Here is a 22275-nt window from a genome sequence, read left to right on the forward strand (position 1 = left end):
GCAGAATGAAAGGAGAGCCGGAGAGAGAGGATGGGGGGGAGAGAAAGAAAGAGAGAGAGAGAAGAGAAGAGATCAGCTCCTTTATAAAGACTGGATTGCCTTCCGCGCGGACGACGCTGTGCTCCAGGGGGCTGTTGCTCACTTTCTGCCAGCTCTCCCGGATCAGCTTCTGATACGTCCGTCACGCTCCATTTTTCTCCCAGAGCTAAGTGCCAAAGGGGAGCAGAAGCGCCGTTTCGGGAGAAAGCTCCGCTCCCCGCTCAAAGGCTTGGGCTGCCCCCGGAGGAACAGGTGGCCCGGATCCGGATCCCTGAGCAAATAATAAATAAATCCACATGCGGGGCTCGATGGAGCTTTGAAAGCCGCTTTCTCACCCGGAGCTTCCCTTCACATCTCTGGAACGGCTTGGCTCCTTTCTTTTTTTTTTTTAGGGTGCCCCTCCGTTGGTGCGGCTTATAACCCGGTGCACTTTATGTATGAAAAAAGTTTGAAAAATTAACGTTAACTGATACTGCGGCTTATAACCCGGTGCGGCTTATGGTCGTGAAAATACGGTACTTACATTTTATTGAAAAAAATCAAAGCAATTTTTTTCCTTAGTGACATCTGCTTTCCAAACAAACTCTTTATAATTTATTTTACTGGAGTAAAAGAAAAACTAAGTAAAAATAGCATCCAAATAATAGGTAATGAGGCACAGGTAATGAAAAATATTCTACACATTATCACAGAGGGCACATCTGCTGAGTTTAAATAAGTTTCCTCCTGGCAAGCAGATATAAAGACTACAGTTTAAAAGTGTATTTCAACTAAATTTGTCATGTGTACACATATTAGGAAGAGTCAACATTCATTCAACATTTCTACATTACAGATATGCATTTATTTTTCCTAGATGAATTTTATTTACAATAGATGACAAAAAGTATTTTCTTTAAAAAATGATATTTCACTGAAATGCTGCAAGAAACCATATTTCAGTTCATGTTGAAATCAATCACCTTTATCCTTAGGTAAGAATGCTTTTTCTAAAGTGCTAACAAATTTTTGTCTCATTTGTGCTTTGAATTGCTGATACCATTCCATAAGTATTTTCCTTCTTTGAATCTTTTGTTGTAGAGTCATATTTTGCTCTTTTTCTAAAACAGCAGGAAGCTCTTTCCAGTCTTTAATAAAGATAAAGGGAGCTCCCATGGTCTTTAGTAATTGCAGTGGTGCTCTATGGTGCACAGATGAATTTCCACAATTGCCTGGTGTCATTACATCTTCCACCACAGGAACAGAGCCAAATGAACAAGCTTCATAGATTCTATAGCATTCAGTATTTACTCCCACTGGACATAATGTAAGATCACTCTCCAACAATGCATTTTGATAGATCTGCAAACTCTCATTAGTTTCTTGAGGAATCCACCTAAAACAAGACAAGAAGAGTCTGGAAATGCACCGTTTTAGAGTAAACTGTAAAATTTACAATGTAAATTTCAAATGTAGTAAAATTGCTACAGCAGCAATAGAAATGCCTAAAGATTAGGCAAATCATTAAAATCTATTCAATTATTACTACTATTATACCTAGTAACTGAATTGAAATGGATTTCTAGTGATTTCTTGGACACATTTTTGGCACCAGAGCAGCAAAAATTGATTCCTCCGTTTAGCCTATAATTCTATTTTCCTTGAAGGCAAGAGTTTATCCAGGCCAATTTTGTTTAGCATCTGAACTCACATGATGCCACCTGCTAAGAGATTATAATGATAGAGACATTCTTAGAAGGAAATTCACAGAAGCTGTGATCAGCTAAGGCTCTGATGCTGTAGCACACAGGTGTCAAAGTCGATCATGTCACTTGTTTTTTGCCTTTGTGGAGCCGGGGTGGGTGTGGCCTGCATATTTTTAGGATTTTATTTATTTAGGATTTTATTTATGATTTATAGGCCGCCCTTTTCCCTGAGGGGACTCAGGGCGGCTTACAATACATAGGAAAGGGGGTGCAACACAAAAAACATAAGACAGTGCATAAATAAAAATCAAACAATAAAACGCAACTTTCATTCAACATTCGGGTGGGGAGAATCAGAACCATATGACCCATCTGGCCCACGGGCCCCCACTTTGACACCCCTGTTGCAGCAGAACATTCTATTTCACACATTTAAATTTCATATATAAATACAACACCTATCACATTTTTAAAAGGCATCACCGTTAGAATCCTTAAAATCATTCTTATCCTCAATAATATTGGCTATTTTTCTCCATTATTATAAAGATGATTGCATTATATTGCTACTGCAGTCAAGACAAAATACAATATTTTAATCCTTTCAAAGGTTTTATGACTACAAATGATATTTCTTACTGTTCTCTGACTGAAATCCAACAGAGCTTGTGAAGCCCACTTTGCATCAATATCTCCAATACAATTTCTCTAGATGAATTCTTATAAACAGTTCCCAGGAAGTTACACTGATATGGTCTTGGTCCTTGGAGCATTGACCAACTTGGTTCAACCACAGGAAAATGTCTATAACTATAAACAAATTGCATAAGCATGCTAATTGGATTGAAAAGAAAACTTTATTAGACCTGTTAAAAGAGAACAATCCTATATGGTCTGGGAATAACTGAACTCAGTGGTATTTATTTTTCAATTTGGCAATACAGAATTGCACTGTCATCTTCTACTTGTTTATAAGAGAAATTTTACAAAGTTTTAAATATTCAAACTATTTTTATGTTAATTTCATGTACAGAAATCTGAGGAAAACAGTTCAAATTTCATGCACATTTTAAAATTGTTGCTTGATAATATTCAATACTTACGTTGCTACTCCTAGAGGCCACTGAAAAATATCTTCTTCATTTACTATGGAGCTGTCATATATTAGAAAAAATAGTTCTACAAATCCTCCATAGGATTTTAAATAAGGAAAAATCCATTCATTTTTGCACTGTTCGTTCCCAAGCAACACAACAGCAACATGCTGCAGCTTGTGTGTTTGCATTAGTGTTTGTGCATATTGTAGCCACTGAGTGGCGTAGGCGATCTTTCCCTCTTCTCTGCCATTCAATATTAAGACGACAGTGTCAGCTTCTACAGAGAAGTAACCAGGAACTACAGATGGGCCTGTGATGAAACTGTAAACAATAAAGCACAAATAGAAAAAAGTGCACTGGTGTGTATGTGTGTGTTTTTTCTATTTGTGTGTCACATATATATGCATAGAGCCAGTTTAAGTAACAGTTGCCACTTGTGTTTCATTGGTGCTAAATGTAATTTTACTCTTCTTTTTTATAGGATGCATAAAAACACGGTACAACTTCTGAGAGCTGACTGATCACATCATTATGACCACTGGCTATTTTATCAGTTCATCTTTAACAGAAGCACATCCTTCCCATTAGAGTTTTGGTATTATATAAGCTCTAATCCCTAGGCAGTTTCATTTTTGGAAGCTGAAAATATTATACTTTGAGGGTAGCACCTCATTAAATAATTACTGCATCCAGGCTAGATGGAAGTACACGATAAATGTAAAAAGGCAGCTTTCTCAAATCAAGCAAAGTAAAAAAAAGCACAGAAAGTAATCTTTCCTCCTATGGTGCTGAATCCAGAATTCCCAACCTGCATACCATATTTTTAAGGGAGTGCAAAGCCATTCAGCATTCCCTTATGCAGTAATTTTGTTTTATCTGGATTAAAGTTCAGTTATTATGTATTTTTCGGAGTATACGGCGCACTGGAGTATAAGATGCACCAAGATTTTGAAGAGTCAAATTTAAAAATAAAAGTTTTTGCACTCTGCAGACCTCCCAAAAATGGCCCGTTTTTCACGGAAACAGGTCCGGTTTTTTTTTGTTTTTTTTAAGGGCATGAATACCCTTTTAGGCTTGTTGAGTGCTCCTGTATTGTGGGCAAAAGCGAGCAAAAAAACAGCCATTTTTTTGCAAAAACAGGCCCAGTTTTTGTCAAAAAAAGGACATGGATAGCTTTTAGGAGTGCTCCTGGGAGCTTTGGGGGGGGGGAAATTGAGCAAAAAAATGGTCCATTTTTTACTCATTTCTGCCCTCCCCAGCCCCCAGGAGCACTCTGAAAGCCTCCTAAAGGCTATGCACAGCCATTTTGGTGAAAGCTGGGGGGGGGGGGCTTGGAGGCAAAAAAATGCTGTATTTAGTGTATAAGACGCACCCAGATTTTCAGCTTCTTTTTTGAGGGAAAAAGGTACGTCTTATACTCCGAAAAATATGATAGTCCTCATCCAATCCAAATCTATTTCCAGATACCTGTACAAGATTTTTTGAATCTTCCTAGGATTTGGAAATGGAAAATGAAGTTGTATAGCAGCCATATACTGAGGATAACTTAAAAAGTGTAAGGATATGCTGGCCTTTTCTGCTAAGGTGATATTTTAGTAACCATACTCCCTATGGCTACTATATTCTAACATAGGTATGAGTAACCTTATCTAGCAGAATCTGATCACTGCAGGAGTAATAATCAGGAGCTTCTGATTATGATTATATCTATGATGGATAGGGAAAATCCCAGAAGAGGTTAAATCAAGCCAAAAATGTCTGTCCTTTCATCTTCATAAAACAGTTTTGAAAACTGATAAGATCGAATTCATTTCCTTTTTCAAATAACAATAGTTTATTATTACATCTAGTTTTGATTCATCTGTGAAAAATACAGGTTAGTATTTCTGTATTGAAAAATCACTTTTGAAATGGTTTACTGCTATTAATTGAATATATAAAACAAAAAAAAAATCTGAATAAAGGGTAGAGTCTAGAACAGGGGTGTCAAACTCACGGCATCATGTGACATATCAGGACTCCCCCCCCTTCACTAAACTGGGTGTGGCAAGTGCGTGATGCATCTGGCCTGCGAGTTTGACAGACCTGGTCTAGAACAAATAAATCAAAGTTTCCTCAACTCCAGTTTTAAGAATCTATTTATTTTCCCCCATTGGCAACAGAAGATATTCTTTAGTGCTAAATACGATAGGAAGAATCCATGAGGTTGAATATTGGCATTTTCCATTATTTAATGTGCCAAATTACACTAAGCATTACACTAGGCTATGAAAATACTATCAGTACATTGAAAAGACACATCATACAGATGATACCTGAAATATGATTTTCCTATTTTTGTGCTTCCTTCTCTCCACTGAGCTTTTATATCTGCAGGCTCAAGCAAACCTTCGAAGATATGCTCCCATAAATAAAGGCCTATAAAATACAATTTACAATGTAATGATTAAGGAAATATTTGATGTTCAAAAGAATAATAAAAATAGCCAAGATTAATATGTAGAAAAATAAAACAAAGCAGAATAATTTCAAGAAAGAATGCAAAAGAAATTAGCTAGGTAGATTTTTATTAAGCCATAGCTATTAAGAATAAATAATAAAATACAAATATAAACATTACAGAATAAAAATTAGGTGTCTCCAGACAATAGTGGCGGGCAAATAATAGAATTTTTACATGACTAAGGTTTGATTTCAGAATAATTATGTTTCAAAGAAGAAATGACAGCTTCTTCACCTATGAATAAATAATCTGGTCCATTCAAGCTGTTCAGCAAGAGATGGAAATTTTTATTAAGTCATTATTCCTCCCAATACTAGCTAAACAGGAAGTGTGGGATGCCTGAGATATTAAAGAATTATTTCATCTATAAATAGAATGGGCACATTCAGATTTTTCTGGTTGTGGTATTTTCTTTTAACAGCAAATCCTAAAAAGCAGGACTTCCATAGATTTGATATCTTAAATTGACTTAATACATTTTGTAAAACAAATAAAATAATGAGAGCCTAACTTACAGTTGCTTCTAAGAAGTCAAATCAGGAAGGGAATAAGGAAATAGACTTTTCTGGTCTATGTGCTTCAAAATAACTGTTGCTTCTTTCTTGAATACAATTTATTAATGCTGCAGTCCAGCAAACAAATCTAACTCTAAAAAAAAGAACTAAGTACTGTAATTTGCACAGCACTAACAACTGATTATTCATATACAATAGGCACTAAGACTCAGAAGTAGCAAAGCATAGTTTTTGTTCATACAGATACAAAAACTCATTATAAGTTACACTGAAAATATGAACGTTTTGAATTTGAATTGATTGATTTGCTGGAAGTGTTCCAATGATGTTTTGATCATTCTGAAAATTTTCTTTTTTTAGTTTGGAACAGCTGGTTTGTACTTTAAAAGAGATCACTTCAGAGATTGCAAGAATTGTTTCAACTCAGAACCTTAGAAACATAAAAGTGTTTTGGCCCTCTGACTGAAATCTGTGTAACATTATATGGCATAGATACATGAGAAATACTATATTTTTCCGGGTATAAGATGCACCGGAGTATAAGACGCACCTAGGTTTTGAAGAGGCAAATTAAAAAAAAAAGTAGGTAGGTAGATGGATAGAGGGAGAGAAAGAAAGAGAAATAAGGAAGGTAGGTAGGTAGAGAGAGTAGGTAGTTAGGTAGAGGGATAGAGAAATAAATAGAAAGAGATAGAGAGAGAGAAATACAGTAGATAGGTAGGGAAAGAGAGAGAATAGGTAGGTAGAGGGATAGAGAGAAAGAGAAATACAGTAGGTAGGTAGTAGAGAGTGTGTGTGTGTAGGTAGGTAGATAGGTAGAGGAATAGAAAGAGAGAAATAGAGAGAGAGAGAGAAATACAATAGATAGGTAGGGAGAGAGAGAGAGTAGGTAGGTAGAGGGATAGAGAGAGAGAGAAATACAGAAAGTAGGTAGGGAGAGTGTGTGTGTGTGTAGATAGGTGGGTAGGTAGAGGATAGAGAGAGAGAGAGAAAGAGAGAGAGAGAGAAATACAGTAGATAGGTAGGTAGGGAGAGATAGAGTAGGTAGGTAGGTAGATAGAGGGGGAGAGAGAGAAATACAGAAGGTAGGTAGAGAGAGCGTGTGTAGGTAGGTAGGTAGAGGGATAGAGAGAGAAATAGAAAGAGATAGAGAGAGAGAAATACAGTAGATAGGTAGGGAGAGAGAGAGAATACGTAGGTAGAGGGATAGAGAGAAAGAGAAATACAGTAGGTAGGTAGTAGAGAGAGTGTTTGTGTGTAGGTAGGTAGGTAGGTAGAGGGATAGAGAGAGAGAAATAGAAAGAGATAGAGAGAGAAATACAGTAGATAGGTTGGGAGAGAGAGAGTAGGTAGGTAGATAGAGGGATATAGAGAGAGAAAAATACAGAAGGTAGGTAGAGAGACAGAGTATGTAGGTAGGTAGGTAGGTAGAAGGATAGAGAGAGAAATAGAAAGAGAGAGGAACACAGTAGATAGGTAGGGAGAGAGAGAGTACGTAGGTAGGTAGATGTTTCCAGGTGTATTTATCCATGTGCTGGAGAAGGAAATTGCTTACAAACCTTAAGACTTTGTTTCGGCTGGCACAGCACTTGATCAATGTAATTCTCATCAGTTAAAAAGCTTTCCGAAAAAGAAAAAAAACCTTTTTGCACTTTGCAAACCTCTGAAAAACGGCCCATTTTTTGCGAAAATGGGCCCGTTTTTTTCCCCCCAAATAAAAAGGCATGAATAGCCTTATGTAGGCTTATAGAGTGCTGCTTGGGTCGGGGGGGGGGGGGAGAACGGCCCATTTTTTGCTTATTTCTGCCCTCCCCAGCCCCCAGGAGCTCTCTGAAAGCCTTCAAAAGGCTATGCACAGCCATTTTGGTGAAGGGCGGGGTTTCGGGAGGCAAAAAAATGCTGTATTCAATGTATAAGACGCACCCAGACTTTCAGCCTCTTTTTTGAGGAAAAAAGGTGCGTCTTATATTCCAAAAAATACGGTATCTCTTCTGATAAGAGAAGAGCAGGATTGGGGAAGAATGGCAACTAACTTAACATAGCATCATATTTTGGGGGGCAGTTTTTAATTCATTGGTTATATAACTTCATATACAATTATGTACAATTACATAGTTAAACAATTTTTTAACTATAGGTGCAATTTTAACATTTCAATCTCTATGCTTGTGTTAACACACATCTTATATATCATCTTATTTTAAAAGTAGCTCCCGTGGTTTAACAACTATAAAACTATGTAACTATAAAGACAAATTTTGTAACTATAGAGAGTGGTATCCAAGTTAATTTTAAAATATGTTGACAGGCAATTATATGTCTCATTTCATATTTAATTTGACCTTAATTATTTAAATATTTGTGAAATATACTTCAGGATCTTTTGGGACCCCTTTTAGAAGTACAAACAAATTATTTTCTAACACCTATATCCACTCAATACAGTGACATCTCAGGAGATAAAATGTTTGCAATTAAATTAAACAAGTAAGTAATAATATTTTAAAAAACAGCATTTACATTTGTTTTCTCATTTTGTCTCTCATAGTTGAGGTCTACCTACGATGTCAATTACAGGCCTCTCTCATCTTTTTAAGTGGGAGAACTTGCACAATTGGTGGCTGACTAAATACTTTTTTGCCCCACTGTACTTTGTTAATTACAAATGCTTACCAATAGCAGCTTTTCCCCAAATTTGTACTCTGAAGTCTGTGGGGTTTTGTTGCAATGATATCTTTTTCAGCATCTGAAAGCTACTTGCAGATTTCTGCTGCAAATAAATTTTCTCATTAACTTCCCAAGGATTCCATTGTTCAACTCCCAAAACAACATGTTCTAGGAATCAAAAATGAGAAATCACATGAAAATCTCATATGAATTATTTCACAGAGGGGCAGTTATTCCAAGATGCCTTTCAAATAATAATTGTTACAAATCCATTTAGTACATATACTAACAATTAAGTTATCAAAAACATAATGAAAACATCTACATTAACCACAGTATCTCCAGATAGGAACCTATCTGAAATCGTGAAAAGCCTTTGCCATTCAGGGCAGATAGGTAGTCTTTATTTTGCAACCAAAATTGGAGCTGGCAATTTAATTGTTAAGTTAACCAATTTCTAAGTGAAACTGTACTTGTGGTCTTAGTTTAGTTTTTATTTTACATACCAGTAAAGATTGTAAACCCAAGTATTGGTTGCAAAGTTACTTTTCATCACTAAACCGTTATCATTCTATGTATACTCATCTACTGCAAATGTTATTCAAGCACACATATTTGATACTAGTTGCTGAGGTAAATCTCCCCAACCTGTGCATCCTCCCTATGCCACACTGGCCACACTTAAGACTCATTGTGCCTTCCTCATGTAGTTTCCTTGAACTTTGTGAACCTCTGTACACCCTTCCCAAGCTTCACTGGGTCTTCCTCATACCCTTCCTAAACTTTGCAAATTCCCCAACTCTCACTGTGTCCCCACATCCTTCTGCACCCATTAAGCCCCTCCCACACCCCATAGGTTACTACTGCAACTGGACACTATAACTGTCATAAATATGAGTTAGTTGCCAAGTGGCTGAATTTTGATCACATGATACTGCAATGTCCTAAGTATGAAAAATAGTCATGTCACTTTTTTCAGTGCCATTGTTAACATTGAACAGTCACTAAATGAATTGTTGTCCCAAAGGTGCTTTTTCAGGAAGCAACTGGACTGTCTTGTTTGATGCTCCGAGCTGAAGAAGCTTCTTGGATGAGAAGCAAAACATTTTCAAGGAAAAACAAAAAAGTCCTGTTGCCTCTTGAAAAGCATCTTTGGGATAACCATGACCTGCATGACTGAGAATCTCCATAGACATAAACTGTTATAAGTTGAGGTCTATCTGTATAGAAAACAGTAGGCATTACAAAACCTAATTCACACATACAATCAAATATGTACATGTATGAATTTCCCCTTGGTATGCATACTCATATTATACACAGAAACAGTAAACAAAAGAAATGTTATTTCCTTAGCTTTCTAATGTTAAGGCCTGTAGATTATAATATTAACGATGCAGGTGAACTTTCAAGAAGAGCATTAATCTTTGCAGCACATCTCATTACACAACTTAAAATATACTTTGCCAAAAAGAACAGCAAAACATTTAAAGACTGATAAAATGTTGTGAATATTATTCTTTGACATTACTACTGGTTATTGGGATGTTAGCGCCTTCCTTGAACATTTTGTTAAGCAGAAAATAGCTGAACAAAATTTATTTTTTCCCTTTCAAACCAAGTGTATGTATGACACTGAATTTCTAGCGCTATTTTTTAATGTTCAGAAAGAATGAATTATTATTACCCCAGCCTACTTGAATTTCTTTGCCTGAGCCAACTCAACAGAAATATACTACATAAATTGGAAGGTTTTTTTAATCAATAAAAAGCTTTGCTAAAGCAGAAGTATAAAACTAAATTGGGTATAACAGATTTCAGCTACATATTTACTTTTAAAAAATTAGAAACGACCTCTTAACAATGGGTAGCTTTTCACTTGTATTTGCTTTCAGTATCCCTGGATATTGGATATCCGCTTTTCACACAGGTGAAGGGAACATACAATAGCATGAAAAAAGTGGAGATCTTGGATTTATGAAAAGTTTTATTTTAATTTTTTTTAAATGTCTATGGAGATTTTCAACCTCCCAGGTCATGGTTGGCCTACCTAGAGAGGCTTTTTCAAAAGGCTGGACTTGCTTGGTTTTTTTCCTTGAAAATGTTTCACTTCTCATCCAAGAAGCTTCTTCAGTTCTGATCTTTTTTGAGATTCTTAGATGAGAGGTGAAATGTTTTCAAGGAAAAAACAAAGAAAGTTCAGTTTTGATTTTTTTAGCAAATGTCTAAGTAAATTTCAATAGTTCCTATGAAATACAAAAATAATTATCACAATCCCTTATAGAAATTATGAGATAACGTTATTTGGGGTTAGATAACAGATCACAAATATACCAAAATACTGGTAATGATACAGTATTCAACTGTCAATCAAAGCCTTGTAACTTGAGATACTCATTTCTGGCATTTATTCTGAAGATAATAGCGAACTGGAGAGAGAGGGATTTGGAAAATGTGGGCAAAAAGATGGATCTGCTGGAATGTTAGTATTCTAGCTATATAAAAAACAACATCAGTCATGAGAGACAGAAGGCAAGGATTGATAGCCAATGAATATACTGTAATATTAATGTCATCTCTTTATAATCCATTTTCACTCTATTTAATAAAAATTAACCTGATTCCTCATGATTTCTGTTCTGAAACTGCTCCATATTCCACCATATCTCATTATTTTATAATAGAAAAAGTTTCCAATGTAGGAAGGGATTTGCTGGTGGTGTCTAAATTCCCACAAGGACAGAAACTATTCCAACTGTTGTATTGAAGTAAGTATATTATACAATGTACAATATGAAGCAATCACAGTAGAATACTACTTAAATTTTTGTTTGTTTCTTTTAGTGCCAAATTAGCCTTGATTCCTGTTGACTTCCTGGAGAAATCCCTGTAATTTTCTCGTAAAGATTTTTAAGAGGAGGTTTGCCAACGTCTGCTTCCTCGGGTTGAGAGAGTGACTGGCCCAAGATCACCAAGCTAGCTTTTTAAGTCTGATGCCTCAACCATCACACCAAACCAGCTCTCTTTATAAAAACGTAATTGTGGCAAACTAAACTGACTACAGACACTTAGAAAATATATACCATAGGTTCAAAAGTGCAAATGTTCTGCTCTTTCCCTTATTTTAACTTGTTCTGCTCTTTCCCTTATTTTAACAGTACCATTATAGAACAAATCTAAATACATCGTAACTTTCATATTAAAAGACATTTCATTAAAATAATAATAATAAAGGTTTCAGAGATACTCTGGAGTGGTCCAGACGTTAATGCTGAAGCCCTCAGGATCCTGAATTGTGAAAGTTGCAATATAACATAGTTAACTCTGTGGGAATATGCTAATCCCTTAATGGGATTATTTGAAGCTTCATATAACACAGTGGTCTCCAACCTTGGCAATTTTAAGACCTGTAGACTTCAACTCCCAGCTGGCTGAGGAACTCTAGGAGTTGAAGTCCACAAGTCTTAAAGTTGCCAAGGTTGGAGACCACTGATATAACACACACAACAGAGAGGCTGGTATCCTGTTTTGCCATGCACTGCGCTGCTCAATGCACCAGAAGAAAAGGTATGTTGAAGCATAGAAGCCCTCGGCTGATGCGGATGTCCTGAATTCAATTAGACTGAAAGGCAAAAAAGCGGTCCATCTCCACCTGATGTTGCTGGGGGAAAGAGCTAAGTGTCCCCATTTCGTTACCTTGCCCCTGCTTCTCCCGCTGGCCCGCTCGTGAGGCGGCAGGCCGGCGAGGCTTCAGGAAGACGCTGTAAGCCGCGTAGAGGGAAAAAACCAAGTATACCACCAACAACACGAAGCAGAGCCGCTTTCGAGTCAGCCGCATCCTTCACAGCCCAACTGCGGCAGCCATCCTGCGCAGGGGTAGAAGGGCCTTGCATCGTGACGCCACACTTAGGCGGCTGATATTTTGGCCTGACGCGAATTGAACTTGGATTTCCTTGCCCCACTGTATATTTTTCCAACGTGGCTCCTTTAAGACAGAGCAAAGCTGGCTGAGGAACTCTGGGAGTTGAAGTCCACAGGTCTTAAAAGTTGCCAAGGTTGGAGACCACTGCTTTAAGATATGTGAACTTCAACTCCCAGAATTCCCAAGCCAACGATCAGTCCTGGGAATCGAAGTCCACGCGTCTTAAAGAGGCCAAGTCGGAAAAAATCTCCTTTAGTAATCCCAAAAAGAGCTTGTTGAATGCCTTCTTCAGTATGATCTCTTTGTAACGATCGTTAATAGCCGCGTATTGAAATCGCACTGTTTAGACGACGTTAGATAACGAGAAATTTGCTCTCACGGCTTGGTTTCCTGAGATGATAACAGAGATGTTACAACAGCTGTGTTTATGATAAAAAATATTTTTAAAAGGCATTGTTCAAAAATTATTCTTATTTCAAAAGTTTGTTTTGAGAGTGGTTTAAGCATAATCACAACTTGTCTGGCAGTATTGCAAATGCAGTGTAAAGAGTTAAGACACCAAATGTAGTTGTCAATTAATGGCACCAGATATAATTTTTGATTAATGCATTGCAGTTCACGTACATATAACGGTGTTTTTAAAAATATATATATTATTTACTATTGAATACTACTGTCATTGTTTCAAGTTAGCTAAAGTCAAAATAGTTTGTCTTCTGCTGATAGTTTTATTACAAGAAGAATTTAATATTTTCTGATAGAATTTCAAGATGTGATATCTCTGATCCAAGTTCGTCGAAAATCTTTTTTTAACTTGGAGGAATACCAAGTATTTACTCCCCCTCCCTCCCCACGTGTAATTCCTCAAATCTGATGATTGTTGAAGTTATGCGAAGAGTGGGAGGAATAGTAAAATATTTTTTCTCCAATGAATAATTTAAAAATAAATAGAAAACATTATGATAGTGCATATTTTACATCATCTGTTTATGATCTTTGAAATGTGAGTTAGGTTTTTTTTAAAAAAACATGGTAATTCATTCTTGATTAAGGTGACCAGATTTTCAGATTGGTAAAGAGGGACACCATTGACCGGGGGCGGGGGGGGGGGGGGCTTGATTAAAAATTTTATATTTTGTCAAAAGGTCACACAAGGCGGATTACATGACCCCAGGACACTGAAAGCATCATAAATATGAATCTGTTGCCAAACATCAAAATTTTGATCACGTGACCATGAGGATGCTGCAATGGTCGCTAAGTGTGAAAATGGTCGCTAAGTGTGAAAAATGGTCATCAGTCACTTTTTTCAATGCCATTATAACTTTGGTCACTAAATGAACTGTTTGAAAGCTAAAGCTAGCTTGCATTATAATGCCTTATGCTAGCTTACATTTTCAAGAGAGAGAAGCTAAACTCCTTATTAGAATTGAAATAGAAATGAGTGAGTAGAGTAGAGTAGAGTAGAGTAGAGTAGAGTAGAGTAGAGTAGAGTAGAGTAGAGTAGAGTAGAATAGTTTATTAGCCAAGTGTGATTGGACACACAAGGAATTTGTCTTCGGTGTACATAAAAAAAATAAAATAGAATACATTCATCAAGAATCATAAGCTACAACACTTAATGATAGTCTCTCTCTCTCTCTCTCTCTCTCTCTCTCTCTCTCTCTCACACACACACACACACACACACACACACACACACACAAACACACACACTCCTCCTCTGGATTCAATGGGACTTTTAGAAAATCCCCCCTCCTGTGCACACACTCCCTCTTTCTCTCTCTCTCTCCCCTCCTCTGGATTCAATGGGGTTTAGAAAATCCCCCCTCCCTGCACACACTCCCTCTTTGTCTCTCTCTCTCTCTCCCTCCCCTCCTCTGGATTCAATGGAACATTTCCCCCCTCCGTGCACACACTCCCTCTTTCTCTCTCTCTCTCCCCCCTCCTCTGGATTCAATGGGGTTTACAAAATCTCCCCTCCGTGCACACACTCCCTCTTTCTCTCTCCCCCCTCTCTCTCCCCTCCTCTGGATTCAATGGGACATTTCCCCCCTCCGTGCACACACTCCCTCTTTCTCTCTCTCTCCCCTCCTCTGGATTCAATGGGGTTTAGAAAATCCCCCCTCCTCACACACTCCTTCAGCCTCTTTCTGGATTCGCTCCGAAGTTTTTAAAATTACCTCTTCTGTAGAGACCAGGTTATCAGCCACGTGAGACATACACTGTGTTTCTATGGCACAGTAATCCCCTCCTCAAACAACACACAATGCAAATTTAGAAGCAGCAGTCCGGGGCGGGGGCGGGGGAGGGGCTGAGCTTGGACAGCCTCGGAGGCAGCTGCTAGCTAGCTCCGAGAGAGAGAGAGAGGGGGGGCGGAAGAGAGAGGGGGGGAGGGAGGGGCTGCTCAATGCAACAGAAAAAGAAAAAATCCATGAGGGAAGTCCGCGGTCTCCACATGGAGTAAGTCTTCTCCTCCCTCAGCCATTGGCAACAGCTCCCAGGGATGCGCGGGTGGGAATGCGCTCGTCTCGAAGAATATACGCTCCCAGTTGCTAGGAGAGCCTCGGTGGCTGGAGGCTTTTTCATAACTTTAAAAAAAAATCAGGACTTTAAAAAAAAAAACCGGGATGCGGGAAAAATTGTGAAAAAGCGTGACTATCCCGCCAAAAGCGGGACGTCTGGTCGCCTTATTCTTGATTAACATATCGGTTTTAGAATTAACTAAATTGGAAAGGGCATTAAATTCACATTCCCTGCTTTATGTAGGAATCAGATTAAAATACTCTGTCAGTAGACTCTGAAACCTCTTTCTGAACACAACCAGTAAAAGGTGTTTGCTACTTCCCTAAATAATTAATTCTATTGAACTGTTCAAACTGTATTTTTTTCTTTCAACTGACATCTTTATTCTTGTATGATTAATCCATTACAATATTCTCTGCCTTGTTTTATGGAAGAAACCAAGTAGACAAGTTTTGGTTTTCTTTTATATGGCATTTTTAAGTACCTGAAGCTGTGATTTCCCTCTCATCAAAGAGGTGTCCCTTAAAACTAAGTTGTGAAACTGATGGATCTGGAATGCTTCCTTCTCAGGAGTCTGAGAAGGGACATGATAGCTTCAAATTTCCACCAAATCTGATTTGGAATTTTGAAGCCCCAAAGATATTTGAGATAATCTATTCAAATTCAACCTTAATTGATCTGTTTCTGCCTCTGCCTTCCCAGGGCATATGTAAACAATGATTTCATAATAATAAAGTAAGAATGACAAATACAATTTGCCTGCAAGCAAGAACTGACGAGACCACAAAATAATAGAAGAAGAAGAAACTAAAATGCTCTAGGGGTTTAGAATTTGTTGGAAGAAATGTCCTTCTGGGTTCAGCTCCAAGTGGGGAAAAAACACTGGAGACATGGAGGCTGCTTGGAAAGATGGACAGGACTACATGGCTTGAGTCCTGAACAGAAAAGGTGATCACATGCTTCAATGTTGGGTGAAGAAGAAGAGAGAGAAGGGCTGAAAGTTCCTGGCTTTATACTCTCTGTTCGGCCCCACCTCTCTGTTTCCTGTTCCTGTGTAAGAAATATATTCTGATTGGTTGTCAGACTCCCATGGGGCCATGCAGGGGCAATTCATTAGGTTGTGCTTTGAGTCAAGTTTGGTTGAGCATTGCTTTTTCCTAGGTGCCCTGTGGTGAGATGGGTAAAGGGCTAATACTATCATGCCTTAATCCCATTACCCTGGAGTTGAAGGGGGAACTCTTTGTTATGTAGAATAGACTGGCTCAGGCATTTTAATGGCCCATTAAGGAAAGTGGGGACTATTAAGAGGGAGTCTGTTTCCTGCCTAAAAATATGTTTCTCCATTTCTGATCCAGAGAAATATAATATTCTGCCTTTTCAATATTTCCTAGGATATTTCATTTTTCTAGGAGAGGAATGGGTTTTAACTTCCTACAAATTTAAACAATCATTTGCCACATAACACCTCAGATTTAACAACTGTTGATGAGAAAGTTTTAAAAAGGTCTGGACAAAGGATGTTGCAAGTACCTGGAGAGTTCAGGAGAGACCTCTCCAGTGGATCATAAAATACAAAGATCTGCAAACAGAAGTAGAATAACTGTGGCACAAGAGATCAAAGATCGTACTGGTATTAATTGGTGCTATCTCAAAACAACTGGAGCACCCCTTAAACACCATTGTACTGACAAAAACATCATCAGGAATTGCAAAACACAGTTTTCCTTGTAACAGCTTAGATCTTGTGACTATTTATTTCTGAGTAGATATAGTCACTTTTACCATATGTTGGAACTTCTCAATTCCTACTGATGGCTATTACAGTTGTTAAATTACAATCATGGGATTCATTCCACCAGATTTCCATTACACTTAGTAATTATATTTGCCTCCCTGTACTAAGATTTCCTGCTCATTTTGTTAATTTCCTGTATTTTGAGTCATATTAGTGAATAGATTATGAAAGCCAAGAACTTTATGAGCCAATATTCTTTTTTATTTTTCACAGTTTGATTTCACCAACACTCAGAATTGGTGAAAATATGAAATATTAATCTGAAAATCCAGAAAAAACAGAAAATCTGAAAAACCAGAAAATCCTTTCAACCCAAAAAAGATTTGTATTTGGACAGGAATACAAACATGTTACAAATATTATGTACCAATATGGTGTATCCTTTACTTTTGGGGATTCAAATCTCCTTAGAATTTCCTTGTTTTTGGTTCACTAGTTGGTCAGTGAGAAAGAATCTAAAAAATGAAATATGGAAATATTGAATATTGAAAAAAATGAAAAATCAATGTATCTTTGCACTTCTACCACCGGGCAGGACATCAAAGTATAGCCAACCGAACAAATAGGTTTAAAAATAGTTTCTATCCTTGGGCTGTCAGATTTTTAAATACAACCACAATCACTCCATGCACACGTGGAAACGTATGACTAGTTTTTTCTTTTTTTGTTTCCGCTATAATTTTGCACCAGTGAGGCTAAAACCAATTTTGTTGTATTTATTTTGTACTGTGGGAAATTATCATCCAGCCCTCAAGCCATGTGGCTCTGTCCAACAATAAACCATCTTTCCAAGCAGCCTCCATGTCTCCAGTGTCTTCTTCCCCACTTGGAGCTGAACCCAGAAGGACATTTCTTTCAACAATTGGCGACCCACAGATGGGACTCCAAGCTAACCTAACAAATGGATATGGCCCAGGTAAGCCTTCCATGTCGGCACAGACCCCATTGAGTCTGTGGGTGGACTTTATCTTGACCTTAACCATTGGATCTAGGTTTTAAAGGGGTTTTGAGTTTGAGCTGAAAGGCTGCCTAGAAAGAAGGTGAGTACCTCTAAATTTTAATTCTCTAAAGTTTAATTTAAAGCATGGCAAAGCATGGGAAATGTGTGTATGCGTCCATGTGTGGGATCCTTCTCCTGATCACAGCTGGATCTTGGTTCCTCTGTGTGTTTTACCAAGAGAGCCTGGAAAGTATTAGGGTCAGGCCAGAGCACAGGACCTTCTGTTAGGAAAAGGAGAGTGTGTGTGAAAATGGATGGAAAAATGAATGAAAATTTTGTTGTTGTTGTTGTCCTGTGAAAGCAAAAAGAAAGCAAAGCCTCATTGTGTGTAAAGGAAGGAGATGTGGGTACTAACTGAAAGGGCAGAGGTCCTTCTCAGATTACCTTTTTGATCTGTAAAACCCTAGCGGAAATTCCCTGGTAGGAAGGGACCGAATACTTCATAGGGGAATTTGAAGTCCTTCCCAGAATCTTTTTTTTTCTGAAAATTTATGGGGCGCTGGGCACCCGGCTAAGCCAAAGTGAGCCCTGCATCTAATGGGTCATGGGAGGTGTTAGCTCGAGGGTGAAGGGAAAATCCCTTGGAGATTTCCTAGAAGCCTGGGACGCCAGGCACATGCCTATCTTGGCAGGCATGAAGGCAAGGAAATCGTGTGAGAAATGGGCTTTGCTGAAAGATAATACAGGAAAACTAATTTGGCTATATAAAGGTACTTAAAAGAAAAGGGAAAAATGTTGGGGTTTCTTTTTTTCTCTTGTCTGTCTCTTTCTTTGTCTTTTATGCAACCACATGGCTTGTTTGTTAAGATTTGTGCCTTCCCTAATTTAACAGATTTGTGCTGGGAAGTGTTCAAAGAAAGAAAAGAGTAAACTGGCAGAAATTGCCTTCGCTCAGTTTGTTCCCCCCCCCCAAAAAAAAAACTAGAGTACAGAGAAGTTTTTTTCCTGCCTTCCTTCCCTGTACCTTAAAGTAACAACCCAGGAAACGTTTTAAGTTCATTTACAGGAAAAGTTTCATCCTTGCTTCTATCGTGTGTTTAAATGATTTTACCTGTTTATTTCCTTCCTGAAGCATGTGAATCCAGACCCCATTTCTCATCTGTGATATCCCCATAATGTTATCAGTTTATCTGTTTAGTAACGGATGATTTTACCTTTTTTTAAACTCTGCCTGCAAGCTTTCTACCCACCCCCAAGCCCCTCCCTTACCCTTAATCCTCCAACAATGCCTTTTTTGTGGGGGAGGGAACCTTGTTCTCATGTTTTCAGCCCTGACGTTTTTCAGGTGAGTATAGATTTTTTTTCCTTTTGGGGGGGAGGAGGAGAGTGTTGCCTTGTGTGTGCATGTATGAGATGAAGGAAATTCATACTAAAGGTTTGCCTTCAACCTGAGTAAAAACCCTCTGCACATCTATCTGGCCAACCTACTCGAAACCTGGCCTCTAGAAGAGAGTTTTGATTTAGATTTTGTAACAAATTTGCTGATTTTCTGGCCACCATCAGATGAACTGAAGAGAAGTTCTACCTGAGTTTCTTCCCCAAAGAGATTAAGGAGTCCACAGGGATAGCAGGTAATAAGGTAAAGCCTGACTGAATGGGAAGACCTAGGTAATTGGACTTGATTAATTTGATATAATGTCTGTTAAAAAAATTCTTAGGTTTGCATCTATACTAATAACATGTAGAATTGAATGGCATTGAATTGATGGTGATATGTTTGACCAGCTAGCTAAATAAATAAATAAGCTTGGGCTTTAAGCTGTGGGGGAGGGGAGAGTAGTTAGGATTTAAACTGCTCTCTGAGTTTCCCCACTGCTTGCAGAATGAGCCACATGTTCCCCAGGTAAAGGAAATTGAAGATTTAAAGGGATAGAATCTCCCCCAGGTCTGAAAGTGTTGTTCCATGGTATATGTGTGTGTAATCATTTCCAGACCTGGAGGGAAGTTGAGATCCCTTAATAATAGAAAATGGAGCTCATTGGCTTATGTACAGCTCCCTGAAATAATTGTAATAATTGCTTTGTATGAAGAAAGAATGAAATGGGATTTTTTTGTATGTGAAATTAATTTACACAAGCAGTCTGATTGCAGTGCAAATGTGAGTATGTCAATGGTAAAAGTTGGTATGAATATACTTTGATTTCCTTTCATATAAAGAAATAGTAAGTTGAAAGATTGTTTAATGGTATGTGTGTGTATGCTTATGTGTTATTTCCAAACCTGAAGGGAGAGTGAGATCCTCTAATAAAATAAAATGAAGCTTGGTGGCTTGTGAAAAAGCTTCCTGAAATAGTTATAATGATTGGTTAGCATGAGCAAGCATGAGCGTCTGATTGCAGTATGAATGTATGTGTCCCCAATGCCCCAGGGAGTACTAAGTGAAGAGGTCCAGAGACCTGTGATTGCCTGCGTGAATCCCGCCCCCCCCCTTCTTCCTTCTGGGTCATTCTTTGGAGGAAGCAGAAAAGGCGGGGAGAGTGAGTGTCTGCTCATTTTACAATGAGTGTGTGTATGAAATGCCCCCAGTGATACCTGTGAATGCCTCTGTGCACCCCCTCTTCATTCCCTCCTTCCTTTTGGGTCATTGAAGGGGGGGCTGAAGTTTTTCTGTTCACTTTAACCATTTTTTTCCCTCTCTCTTCTGAGAAATTTGGAGTAAATGGGTGACCTGCTCCTTTACCTTTCACTGTTGTTATCTTTTCATCTATAAAAGTTATGCAATTACATCTTTTCTGCTCTGAATACAATTTTGATTTTTTTTCTTTTCCTTCTGGAAATTTTTGAGGTTTAAAATGCTTAATTAAACCTATAAAAAGAAATGATTTTGAGATATTTTGCTTACATTTGTAAATGTTTTAACATTTAATGAGAATTTGCTTCCATCTGAATGGAATCTAATATTTTGGAGTGTTGACTCAAAGAACCTCTTTTTTTTAATTGCATTTTTTTTAAAGCTGTTTTTCTTCCCTTTCTCTTTTACATCTGAGTGCATTTTTAAAAGCTTGTGAGTCAAGGTGCTCTACCCTATGATATTTTGTTTGTTTGTTTGCAACACAAGTTGTTGTCCCTTTTGAAAATTTACTCATCTTACTGCAAAAGCGTTTCAATCATAGAAGCAGTGGGAATGTCATGTTCCATGAAATTTACATTGTCTGCCTTCTGGAATAATGTTTGCATTTCCACACTTGGACAGAATGGGTGAGATTCCACAACATGAGACTAAAGATATGTCTGTAAAGAACTGTATATTTGGCCTCTCCTCTTTTTCTTCACCTCAGAAACAAAGGACTGCTAGCTCAAACCATAACTCTTGAATTGGCTGCTGGTGATTGCATCCTGATAAAACCTGACATGGGGGAAAAAACTTAGCCAAGCCTGGGACAGACTCTACCAAGCCTGACTGACCACTCTTACCAGCAAGCTAAGCCTAATGCCATTCAGCAGATATAAAAGAATGGACCCTGAGATAGAGAAATAAAGACCAAAAAACTCTCTTCTATCCCCAGAAGACAGCTGTAAAGACTATGGGGGAGGGTGAAAATTGATCCTAAAGTTTTCTTTCTTTGCTTCCTTCATAGAAATTCATTGTAAGGTTTCTTTCTTGTCTCATTTATATTGTAATCAGTTTAATGTATTCATGTAAGAATTGTATTTGAGAATGCCTAGCACAGCAATTTCTGAACACCTTAGATTTCTGTCTAGTGGGAGGGAAAGTTTGTCCAAAATGTCTGTATTTTCTGTATTGTAGAAACAGCTACACACACACACAAAGGAGAGAGAGAGAGAGAGAGAGAGAGAGAGAGAGGGAGGGAGGGAGGGAGAGAGAGAGAGAGAGAGAGTCTATTCAGAATTAGATTGAAACTATCTCCTCCACACACAGTTTTTCCTAGGTTGTTTTTTGCCCCAGCACAAAAGCCTAAACAGTGATTTCTCCCTTTTAATCCCATTGGGGGTGGGTCAATTCCCCTCAGGCAATTCCCCCAGTTGAAGAGCTAGCAGAGAGGATCTCCCCCCCCCAAAAAACCCCCAAGCCCTCACTGTGACCAAAAAAAAAACAAAAAAAAAAAAAAAACCCCACGCTGCCCAGTAAAGCAGGATATGTTGCACTGGTGGTCTCATGAGTAGGAGTCCCCAGGCTCATTCTGTGTAATTTTACAAATACTAAATAGCCTGGCTTGCACACCAGCTAAACTCAATTTGGCCTCACTAAAATAAGAGCCAGGGCAGGTTCAAGAACCATCCCTTTTAAAATGGGCAGCCTGTAACTTAAAGGGAAGCATGGCTGTGAATAATTTTGGGATTTCTGCTTGCTTAAAACCTATCTGAAAGCTCACAGAAAGTGATATCTGATACTAATTGGCATGGAAAATTGGATACTGTAAATTTCTTTCCAGAAATTTGTGCCCTGGTTGCTAGACCTTCATGGTTGAAAGCTATCTGGGAGCCACTGAAGAGATCCTTCTGCTGTCTCTCTCAATGGTTTTTCATCAGAAGAATTAAGTCTCCCTGATCTGACCATTTTAATC

At 38.1% G+C, this 22275-nt stretch overlaps 1 protein-coding gene across 3 annotated transcripts in view; it reads right to left on the bottom strand.

Moving 5' to 3' along the window:
- Positions 1-779: 779 nt before the first annotated feature.
- LOC106543805 (ribitol xylosyltransferase 1) overlaps positions 780-22275 on the bottom strand; it is a 32510-nt gene continuing 11014 nt past the window's right edge. The window contains exons 1-6 of one of the 3 annotated variants that reach the window (XM_014059883.2): positions 12203-12453; positions 8513-8674; positions 5137-5239; positions 2828-3142; positions 2364-2534; positions 780-1414 (exon numbers count right to left, since the gene is read on the bottom strand). In XM_014059883.2, the coding sequence (XP_013915358.2) occupies positions 994-1414; positions 2364-2534; positions 2828-3142; positions 5137-5239; positions 8513-8674; positions 12203-12344 (1314 nt within the window). In that variant the 5' untranslated portion in view covers positions 12345-12453 and the 3' untranslated portion in view covers positions 780-993. Of the gene's footprint in view, positions 1415-2363; positions 2535-2827; positions 3143-5136; positions 5240-8512; positions 8675-12202; positions 12457-22275 lie in introns of those variants that run through there. The other 2 variants (XM_087703174.1, XM_014059884.2) reach the window with 2 other exon arrangements.

This window comes from Thamnophis sirtalis, unplaced genomic scaffold (genome assembly GCF_051295495.1).
Source record: "Thamnophis sirtalis isolate CommonGarterSnake01/CBP01778 unplaced genomic scaffold, rThaSir2_p1.2 scaffold_38, whole genome shotgun sequence".
In the NCBI taxonomy this organism is placed as follows: Eukaryota; Metazoa; Chordata; class Lepidosauria; order Squamata; family Natricidae; genus Thamnophis; species Thamnophis sirtalis.